Genomic DNA, 10112 nt, shown 5'->3' with positions numbered 1-10112 from the left:
CCTGGAATTGACGCCATCACGACATCAACCCTGACCGCTTCCACATGTCGTCAGATCAAAATCGTACAGAGACCCGCCAGGAGGCCAAGAAGGGCTGGCTCTGGAGCCGCGGTGCCCCTGCCAACGAGCCGGCAGAAACCTCAACACTAGCACCCTCCTCGTCACCAGAGACGGCGATAGATCCCAGGTTAGATCTCAGTCGCGCGCCTCCCAAGGAGCTTCCCAAGCTCGTCAACGCCAAGCTGGACCCTGCCGACTTTAAGACCAACTTTCCCCCGCAGCAGGGTGAGGGTCCCACCGTCGGTGATGCGATGAAAACTATCAAGCCCGAGGACTTCCTTGCCGTGAGCCAGGCGCCATGCGCGCGAGATGGATACATCGCAGGCATTGTCTCCGGCGGACTTGTTGGTGGTATCAAGTTCGTCATGAAGGGTCAGCTCCCTCCCCGCAGTCCCGTTCCATCGCGGTTGTTTACAAGAGGTAAACTCACACAATACAGCTCCCATCCCAAAGGTCGCCAATTGGGCCGTCGGCAGCACCCTCGCCGGCGCAGCTGCATCGTATGAGTACTGTCAGTGGAAGCGTAGGCAGGAGAGGGTCCGCATGAGGCGGACAGTCGAAGTGTACCATGAGGCCATGGCCGACAAGCACAAGAAGGAAGCTGAAGCACGTAGGGAGGCACGGGACGAGGCTGCAAGGGCGAAGCAGGCGGCAGCAGTGGCGGCAAGGCAGGATCCTTGGTATAAATTCTGGTAGAGCTTCTTCTCGCTTGTAACAATTGTGTCAAAGAATGCATTGCAGCCATGGAAGCCAACGTGCAGCCGTGATGTTATCATGTCGAGTGCCCAATTCCCTATCTCGTCATGCCAGACTTCTTTCGAAGACAGTGTGTGAATCATCGTGAGAACCTTAAGACTATTCCTCGCTCCAGTGCCCATGACGCCATACCCCGTTCCACGAAATGCCATCTCGATATGAAGGCCAAGGCTGCCTAAATCCAGTTCTGGTGCCTTGTATCGAGTTTAAACGCCTGCCACCATCATAAAGTTGTGGTATGCGAGCCATCTCATCAGACAGTCGACTCGGTCAGAGCAGTTGCGCCAGCTTCTGCCTCCATAAAACGGACGCGCCGGGCTACAGCTGACGCTGATGCTGCCTTGTTTTTCATGACTGCAGCCGGGAGGCCGGCCGCACTGCCGCGACGGCGCTGGCTGCGCTTGTTTCTCGCCTCACTCTCTTCCCTTTTCCTGTATTCGGCCAACTGCTGCTTCCGCTTCGCAATCCTAGCCCGTGTTTGGGCAGCCGTGGGCTTGAAGCCGATGCCGTTGACGCCAACGCCGTCGTCTTCCGAGTCGTCGGGGTCATAGACGGTGATCTCGTCCTCGTGCCAAGTCAAGGCTGCTCGAACGGGATCGACAATCGTGGGTATCTCATCTTCGCTGTCGCTGATTTCGGTCTTCCTCCTGGCGGGTTCCTTCTTCGTCGTCCTCCTCCTCGGGGGCGGGGTACCGACGCGTCTCGGCTGACGGGACTTGGAGTCCTGCAGGCGGTTGATTGAAGGATAGGATCTGTGGAGCTGATCGGCGGTGGAGGAAAGATCGGAGCCGGGTGCAATTGCATCCTTGATTGTGACGGCCTTGAGGGCAAGCTGCGGCTGTGGACCGACATGGGGCACCGTGGAGCTTCGCTGTGGGCTGGGAGATACGGCCCGCTCACAGTTGTCGGTCGCTGAATCGTGCATTTCGACATCGGGAAGTTTTTGTCGCTTGCGCGTTGTCGGGCTGCCATCATCTTCATCATTGTCAGGTTCGTCAGAACCTGCGAGCAGGGACCGGAAGGCTACAGGTTGGCCTGGGAGCTGCGTCTGCAGCAGCAGCTGCTGGGGAATTACCCCGCCCCCACCCTGCTCGTCGATGTTGAGTCCCTTGAATTGGCGGGCAAACCTGGTCCGCGGACTCTCGCAACCGGGATCTTCACTGCTGGGAGGGGGGAGCCGAAAGCAAAACTGCGCCGTCGTGTAAGCCGGCGCAATACTGTTGTCGTCTTCGCCTCGTTTGCGCTTTGGGGTCGCCTGTTTGTGCTGAGGCGGGGCGGGCCCGGTCGGCGGCGGCCGGGTGGTGAGAGTCATTTCATTAGGCATTTATGTGTGCGTGGAGATTGATTGAACGACCCGGTGTCAGCAGATGTGTCGTGATGATATTCCAGCGCAGCTGCAGGTATAAGGATGGAGGAAATATGCGATTAGAAAATTAAAGGGCACCGTCTAGTCTCTCGATGGTGAGGTTTTGAAGCCAGCTTCGTGTCGTCCTGTTGGGCTGTGCTGTGCTGGCCAATGTACGATGGATAGTATGGAAGAAGAAGAAGTGCCCGACGTTACGCTCAAACACTCGAATATGGCCAAGGTCCGGAATCTTTCTGGTCTGTATGAGTACAGCCCGGCGTAAGACAACGCCGGAAGATGCTTGCACTCAGTGAAGAGGGAAAGATGCGTGTTGGGAGGGGATTAAGCGCACTTCACAATGCGACAGTCACAGGAAGGTTCCCGGGCCTCGTGACCGCCCGCCCTCCAAAACGGCCGAAGGGAAGGAAGTGCTGGCAGGTTGAAAGGAAGGAAGGAGCAACCAAGCAAAGGCCGCGTAGTGAGACGCAACTGACTAAGCGGTGCTTCTACGGCCCCTTCTTCGTCTTCAGCGTCGTCAATGCAAGATCCATCCCTCTACTAAGTGCAGATGCAAATGCGAGCACGCAAGATGAAGCACACTTGGTCCGCCTCGATCGCCAGCCTGGCTCCAGGTTTCAAAGCTAGGAAGCCTTCTCATCGAGTCATTTCGAAATTGTAGCTATGTCGTCATGCTCCCTCCTTCACAGCTGCATCTGGGCGCCTGCAGGAGGTTTGCCCAACCACTGTTCGACAAGGTGTCACCGGTGCGACTCGGCCTTTGTCAGGTGCGTGCCTCTGCAGCACGTCCTGGGCGCCGGCACACGTCGCTCGCAGGAGAAAACAGGGTGAATCGTCATTTTCATCAATAAGGGCGTTCTGGTGAGGCTAACAGCTAGTAATCAAGTTCGGCACATTGTTTACTCGCTCCAGCCGCGGTACACAATTCGTGCGCCGTAGACGTCGCCCCTCTTCAGCACTGATTGCGACCTCCACTCGTCAACGTTGATGGCATTGACGTAGCGACTCGGCTCAACGCAGAAGCCGCTGCGCTTGCCTCGCGCCGGCAGCCCGCCAACGGCCGGCACGTCAATGTATTTGCCTGTGTAGAACTGGAACGCGGGCTCCGTGCTGGCCACTTCGAGATGCACCTTGCTCTCTGGGTGGTACGCCTGCACGAGCGTTGTCAGCGGGCTGTTGCGTGTGTCCAGGGGGACTGCGCCGGCCGCTTCGTTGACAACGAAGCAGTCGTCAATATCGGGCTCTTCAGCACCCAGTGTGAAGGCCTTGCCCCCGGTGATCCCCTTGCCGAAAGCCGCGGGACCGCCTGTAGGAATGCCGCCGTCATCGACGGGGAGGTACTTTGTCGGTCGCAAGCGTGATCTCGGTGCCCTCGATTGTCGGTCCGCCCGTCAGGTTGAAGTAGGAGTGGTTTGTCAGGTTGATGGCAGTCTCGTCAGCGCCGCCGACAAGCTTGGTCTCGTAGTCGATTCCCAGGACGTTGACCTCTTTGCCGTTCTGCTTCTGCACACCTGCAGTGTAGGTGATAATGGTCTCGACCGAGCCTGGGTATCCCTCGTCGCCATCCTCGCTGAGTAGAGAGAACTGCACGCTCTCGCCACCCTCGAGGCCGTCAACGCCGGGAATGGAGCGCACGCCGACGGGCTTGGGGCCGTTCCACTCCCGCTTGCCCCAGCCCTTGTTGCCGCCGTGGAGGTGGTTGACGCCGTTGTTGGCGGCCAGGGTGTAGGACTTGCCGCCGTTGAGGGAGTCAATCTTGGCGTTCTTGACGCGGTTGGCGATGCGGCCGATGGTCTCGCCGAAGAAAGGCGAGTTGTGCTGCTCGTACAGCTCCTTGGTGGGGAAGCCCTGGACAATGTTGATGCCCTTGACTTGGAATGACTGGATGATGGCGCCGAGGGCCAGGAACTCGAAAGGTGCGTCAGTCATGTTGTCGATTCGCGTTGTATGCCCTGCGGTGATTAGATAGGATATGGGAACAGGAAGAGTTGATCATGTTGGAATCAAAACGATGGTAGCAGGGCAGCAGGGCAGCATGCGGCCCTTATGTGCATCATGAGGTGGCCGATTGACCCAGTTTGGCGGGATTCAGGGCTCTCGCCACCCGGTTTTACTTGGTCGCAAACCCGCTCGAATCTCCTTGGATCCCCATACTCCCCCCTTCTGCCCCTCATACCTACCTACCTACCTGAGCAACGCATATTCAGGCTGATTCCACGCACCCACGAACCTTGCTGGTGCGGAACGCGAGGAGGGGCGAAATGTCGGTGGTGCGGGGCATGGCGGGGTGAGGGGTAATTGGAGACACAGAAACACAGAAGACCCAGGCTGGAGGCAATGAGGATCGAGACGGGCGACACAGCGCCAGCCGACATCCGGCAATGCGCGACTTTGACTGGTGCGGGTACTTGAACCGTGGCCGGTCCTTCTTTTCGGCGCGCCGATGAAACCTTGGTAGTGGCTCCGAGTGGCCGTGTGTCGTGCCAGTTGTGCAATCATTGAGCGATACTCCCCGACAGAGGGCCGGGTGGATGCGCACGCAGAGAGAGCGGAATTCATGATGAGGCATCGAGAAACATGTGTGATGAAGTCTTGAACGGACAACAGCTTCATCACATGACTGACACACACGCTTGGACAGACACGATGACCGGCTGGTCTCTGCAATCTCCTCATCGTCACTATTCGACCAAACAATTTGCCAACGCATCTCCCGCCGACCGTTTTGCTCGACCTCATCGTCCGATCTGGTCCACAGTATGAGGGTGGCGCCAACACGGGAGCTGTGCGACGCGGGACCTGGCACTACGAGCTCTCGACCGAAATGAATGGGCGCAGCTCATCACGGGGCTCGCTCTGCCTGCCAGCACAGCATCGTGTCACTTCTTTCGGCCTGCCATTCAGCCCGTTGAGGAAAAGTTTAAACGCCTCCTCTGTCGCTTACCCCTACAGAGAAGCAACGCCTTTGGCCACGGTCCGAGTGGCTTGACCATTCGAGCCCTGGCGGCAGCCCAGCTGAGGAAGCTTGACTAAAAGCTTGTCCAGCCCTACACCCCCCTGGCTCGAGAAACTTGCCGCCGTTCAGGGGTGCTGGCGGCAGATTTATGCTTACTTGGACCCCGGATCGTCTGGCTCGATTGGGGGATTTTGTTGGGACAATGCGATGGCAACATCAAACAGAAATATTTTGCAAGAGATGCCAAAGTGTTTTCCATGTGTTACATCAGTGCAAATCTCCACGATGCTCGACAGGTCCCGATGCCACGAGATTCTTGCCTGACATTCAACGGTGGCCGCATTACACCTCGTCTATCTGACGGGTGAAAGATGAAGGAAAAGCACAAATCAGGGGCTCAGGTGGCACAAATATTGATCACAGCTCCCACACCAGGAGCGCGGTCGTTCAGCTAGTCACGACGTGTAGACCCTGCATCCGTTGCCATGCCTGGGCCGGGTCCTCCTCATCCCGGCTTCCCCCACACCCAGCTCAGCACCACGCGACCGACTACCTTCATTTTGTATGGCAGTGTCTCTGCTGTTTGTCTGGGCGAGGCTTTTCTTGACGGTGAGGCTTTTCGCCATCAAATCGTGGAAGGATAAACCTGTCGCGGCCTGAGGCGAGAGAAGCGAGATGTCTATATATTGTCCGTCGCACCTGTGTCGGGTGTTACAATTTCGTAGCTCTTCATCATTATTTGCCAACTCCCTTCGCTATACTCTTGTATCTCCCTAATCCTTCTCCAAATCGCGTTTTGATCCAAGCAAAGATATACACAATGCTCCCCCTGCTCACCCTCCCTGCCCTTGTGGCCGTCGCGGCTGCCACGACCCCTTTCCGTACCCACAAGACCACTGTTCTCTTCAACAGCACCATACCTGCAGCCCTCTTCTCCCTCGCTCGTCGACAGTGCGACGTTGCCTGCGGCGAAGGGGCATGCCTCGAGACTGGCCAGACATGTTGCGATGAGGCCATAGGTTCATACTGTGAGGCCGGCTACGTGTGCAACCCTGACGGGTGCTGCCCCGAGGGCGATATCTGCGACGGACCAGCCGAGACGTGTATTGACGAGACGGAGGCTCTCTGCGGTGTTTGTGAGTCTAAATCTTTCTCTAGCTTTCTGACTCCAAACTCCGATATTTGATGTGCTGTGCTTTCGACAGCCCCTTTCCCTTGACCCGGCCGACCCCATACTATTTGATCCGTCTCTCCCTCATTGCTGGCTTGTTCATTCCCACCCTTCAAGGAAGCCCAGTAGACTAACTCAGCTGCTTGAAAAAGTCTGCATCCCCGGTGATGCCCAATGCTGCAACGGCGATGCGGGTCAGTACTGCGAAGCGGGCAGCCTCTGCGTGGATACCGGCTGTGAGCCCGTTGACGGCGGCCCAGTTGACCCTGTTGACCCTGTCGGCCCTGTCGACCCTACCGATCCAACAGGCCCTACCGACCCTACTGGTCCCGTCGACCCTACCGATCCAACTGGTCCCGTGGATCCTGCCAATCCCACCGACCCTACCGATCCTACCGATCCTGTGAACCCTACCGACCCGACCCCGACGCCCGGCACCGGAAACGGCAGCGGTGGAAACAACAATGGCGGCAACAACGGTGGCAGCAATGGAGGCAATGGTAACGATGGAAACAATGGGAATAATGGCAACAATGGAAACAACGGCAACAACGGTAATAACGGCGCCAATGGCAGCAACGGCGCCAATGGTGCCAATGGTAGCAACGGCAGCAACGGTAATGGCAACGGCAACGGCTCAGGCGCAGGTCATGTCAGCAGCCCACAGGCGGCGCTTCTCCTGCTTATTTGCGGAGCCTTGCTGCTTCTGTAGGATAATTGCGGACTCCGTTCGTCGTAAGTATGTCTTGAATTTTATTGTGCGTATAATCGGTCGATTCTTCAGCTTGGGGAGTTTCGTTCCGGTACTCACGCAAAGAACCGAGCTCGGCATAAGTGGATATCGAATTTGTAAATAGATCAACTGGAAGAGAGTCATCACAACATGCGCCTGAAATCCCGAATGAGGGTACATGTGACCAAATGCATCAAGAATCAGGCATGCCGAGTCAGTTTCAGCATGAGATCATGATACAATGAGCAGCAGTCAATGCCATGCGGGACCAAAAAAACAACATGCCACATCGTTCGCCGCCGGTGACTGAAAGCAAAGTTGACAAACATCACTCGCTGTCATCGCTTCCCGACTCGTCATCGTCATCGAGGAACGCCAAGTCTGCCTGCGCCCCTGACCGTCCCCGCGCTTTCGACGACACGCCAAAGTCTTCATCATCCTCCTCACTGCCATCGTTTCCACCCTCCTCGCCCGCTCCGCTGCCCTCGTCGCTGGCGTCTTTCATCGCCACCTTGGCCTTGCTCCTCGAGGCCCGTCCTCCGACACCCCACGCGGCATCCATCTCCTTCACCGCCTCCAGGTCTGCCTCGAGCTCCCGCCTCTCCTTAATTTCTCGCGCCCTCGCCTCCGAGAACCGCCCATCCATGCCCGCATCCCGCAGCATCCCGCGCAGGTGCTTGATCTTGGCCTTCGGGTCGCCGCCGCACCCACGCAGCTCGACGCCCCAGATCTTGCGGATCCCGCACTTGACGAGCTGCGATTGCAGCTTCTTGACCTCCGCCTCGTCCGGGTCATCGGAGGCGGCGGCCCCGCTCTTGCGCGGCGCGCGGGGCTTGGCGGGCGCCGCATCTTTGGACTTGGCGCCGCGCTTCGGTTTGGGAGGCTCGTCGAGGACGTCGGAGAGCTCACTAGACTCGGCATCCTCGGCGTCAGGTTTTGACTTGGCAGCTAGGTCGTCTCCTTCGTCCTTGCCAGACGGTGACTTTGCGGGCTGCTTCTTGGGTTTCACGGGTGTCGCTTTCTTGCCCGGCGCCGCCTTCTTCGGCTGCGTCTTGGACTTTGCTCTCGGTTTTGGTTTTGGCTTTGGCGATGCATCCATTACGTCCGAGAGCTCGCTGTCTTCTTCGGGGGGCGCATCCGAGAGCGCACTAGATTCGTCTGCTGACGCCTCTTCATCCTCGTCGTCAGACACGGTCTTTCTCTTCTTGGCGGGCTTCTTCGGCGCCGGGCCAGCCTTGCGCTTCTTTGTGGGTCTGGCCTCTTTTTCGCTGTCGTCTTGACTCAAGTCGTCCGAGTTATCGCCGCCGTCTGATCCAAAGTCGTCCTCTGGGTCGTCGCTCTCCGGCTCGCTGTCGAGAACCTTGTGTGGCTTGCGGGCGCGTTTCGCTTTCGGTGGCGACCCATCCTCCTCGTCAGACGCAGCCGTCTTGCGCGCCTTGGAGCGCGCCACCGGCTTCTTCTTCTTGGGAGGTTCCTCGTCGTCGTCGTCGTCGTCGTCCGCGGCGTTCTTGACAGGCTTCGGCGCCGGGGTCGGGTTGGTCTTTGGCTTGGCAGGAGAGCTTTCTTGCTGCTGCGACGCAGTGTCGAGCGACTCCTGTTTGGTTCTGATCAGCATGCTATCGCCAATACGACATAGGATACACAGCGGGGGGACGAACAGCTATTTCCTTAATGAGGGCTCTACTGCGAGACTTCCACTCCGGCTCCGAGAAGAAGCCCTCCTCGAGATTGAGCTTCTTCTCGGTGAACTTGCGAATGTAATTGACGGTGAGGTTGTCGCGATTGATGCCAGACACCTCGCGGACGGCGTCCCGGATGGCGGCCTCGATCTCTTGCTTGGACAATGCCATGGCGAGCAGACAGGGCTAAATGCGGAGCCTGGATGATAGTGTGACAATTTTCCTCACGATAAAGGGGCAATCATAAAATACCATAAAATACACCAAAGTCGGTACTGATTTGCGAGGGGTACACATGCAGGACAGGTGCGGTTGCCGTCGCGTGAGAACGCGTCGCGATGATCACGATCTGCAGTACGGATCTGGGGGAGGGAGCTTGGACGCTGAAGTGGTAGCCGCAGGTGTTGGTGCCCCGCCGCCGCATTAGGCTGGAGGTGGATGCAGACTGGAGTCCTGCGTTCTGGTCCAAGCTCCCAAGCTCTTTCTCTTGTGCGCTCCTCGGTCAGCTGAATATCACTGGCTCGGTGAGAGCGCGCACACCGATCACTCAACATTCGACCTGCTCTTTAAAGGTTCATTCGGGCCGTATCTCGGCGGCTTCACGAATACGGCCGCACAAGAAAAACGCATCACCAGAAAAAGCCCTCGCCCCTTGTGTAGCTATATATCGCAGGCTACAAAAAAAAAAAAAAACGCAGGCACCGACCTGCGTCATGCCAGAGCCCTCGGGAGGACGCGGCTTGGGCAGCCGGGCGCGGGCGGTCAGGCCCACGCTGCAGGAGGCTTTCGTCCGGGTCAGAACAGGGGAAAAGCACCAGGCGAAGGGGTGTGGCCGGACGATTGGACCCGAGGTCGTCGCAACAGTCTGCCGCCTCGGGTTACTTGTGTAATTCCCTCGTCTCTCAGCAGTGCGCTCCGTGCATCGAGTCTATGCTTGACCGCTGGACGATGACCGGATGATAACGCCCGCTGCTGGGGTTTGGACGAGGTTTCTGTTATGAGGACTTGGCATGTTTGGCATGTTTGGCTGTGAGGACTGTCAGGAGTCCGCAACTTTTTCTGTTGGCCTGGGGCTCAGAGGATTGGGCCTCACGAGATTCTTAGCTAGTACCTGCTTGATTGACTGTTGAGAATATCCACGGCTGCACTCGAGAGACAGTGCCTACGAACAGCCCGGACGTACATGTACACTGCAGGGTGTGCCATGCTGCAGGAGACCCTTGAGGTATATATGCGAGGCACATTGCTTCTTGCAGCAGCTTTTTTCTGGAGGCTGTCGGTATACTTCATCCGTCTCGATCAAGTTTGCGGCAGATTTTGTCAGAATGACGGGCGGCTAGTCGGGCCTTAAGCTGCTGATACTGTTCTCGGTTGCAAACGAGATGTCATATCTG

At 57.6% G+C, this 10112-nt stretch overlaps 5 protein-coding genes across 5 annotated transcripts; 2 read left to right on the top strand and 3 right to left on the bottom strand.

The window, feature by feature from the left end:
- Window positions 1–44: 44 nt before the first annotated feature.
- Window positions 45–756, top strand: VDBG_03086 (conserved hypothetical protein; the record flags this gene model as incomplete). The annotated part of the gene is made up of 2 exons (XM_003006901.1): window positions 45–432; window positions 500–756. The coding sequence occupies 2 exons, from the start codon at window positions 45–47 to the stop codon at window positions 754–756; spliced, it is 645 nt and encodes a 214-aa protein (XP_003006947.1).
- A 313-nt stretch (window positions 757–1069) lies between these two features.
- VDBG_03085 (conserved hypothetical protein) lies at window positions 1070–2530 on the bottom strand (the record flags this gene model as incomplete). The annotated part of the gene is made up of 1 exon (XM_003006900.1): window positions 1070–2530. The coding sequence occupies one exon, from the start codon at window positions 2126–2128 to the stop codon at window positions 1070–1072; it is 1059 nt and encodes a 352-aa protein (XP_003006946.1).
- A 548-nt stretch (window positions 2531–3078) lies between these two features.
- On the bottom strand, window positions 3079–4108 carry VDBG_03084 (bifunctional protein GAL10; the record flags this gene model as incomplete). Its single annotated transcript, XM_003006899.1, has 2 exons — window positions 3079–3420; window positions 3521–4108. The coding sequence occupies 2 exons, from the start codon at window positions 4106–4108 to the stop codon at window positions 3079–3081; spliced, it is 930 nt and encodes a 309-aa protein (XP_003006945.1).
- A 1847-nt stretch (window positions 4109–5955) lies between these two features.
- Window positions 5956–7018, top strand: VDBG_03083 (predicted protein; the record flags this gene model as incomplete). Its single annotated transcript, XM_003006898.1, has 2 exons — window positions 5956–6271; window positions 6459–7018. The coding sequence occupies 2 exons, from the start codon at window positions 5956–5958 to the stop codon at window positions 7016–7018; spliced, it is 876 nt and encodes a 291-aa protein (XP_003006944.1).
- Window positions 7019–7367: 349 nt separating this feature from the next.
- VDBG_03082 (conserved hypothetical protein) lies at window positions 7368–8889 on the bottom strand (the record flags this gene model as incomplete). Its single annotated transcript, XM_003006897.1, has 2 exons — window positions 7368–8633; window positions 8698–8889. 2 exons carry the CDS (start codon window positions 8887–8889, stop codon window positions 7368–7370), a joined length of 1458 nt encoding a protein of 485 aa, XP_003006943.1.
- Between the last annotated feature and the right edge of the window lie 1223 nt (window positions 8890–10112).

This window comes from Verticillium alfalfae, genomic scaffold, assembly GCF_000150825.1.
Source record: "Verticillium alfalfae VaMs.102 supercont1.3 genomic scaffold, whole genome shotgun sequence".
NCBI classification, from domain to species: Eukaryota; Fungi; Ascomycota; class Sordariomycetes; order Glomerellales; family Plectosphaerellaceae; genus Verticillium; species Verticillium alfalfae.
Note: the sequence above shows the minus strand (reverse complement) of the source record. Positions and strands in the feature narration are given on the sequence as shown.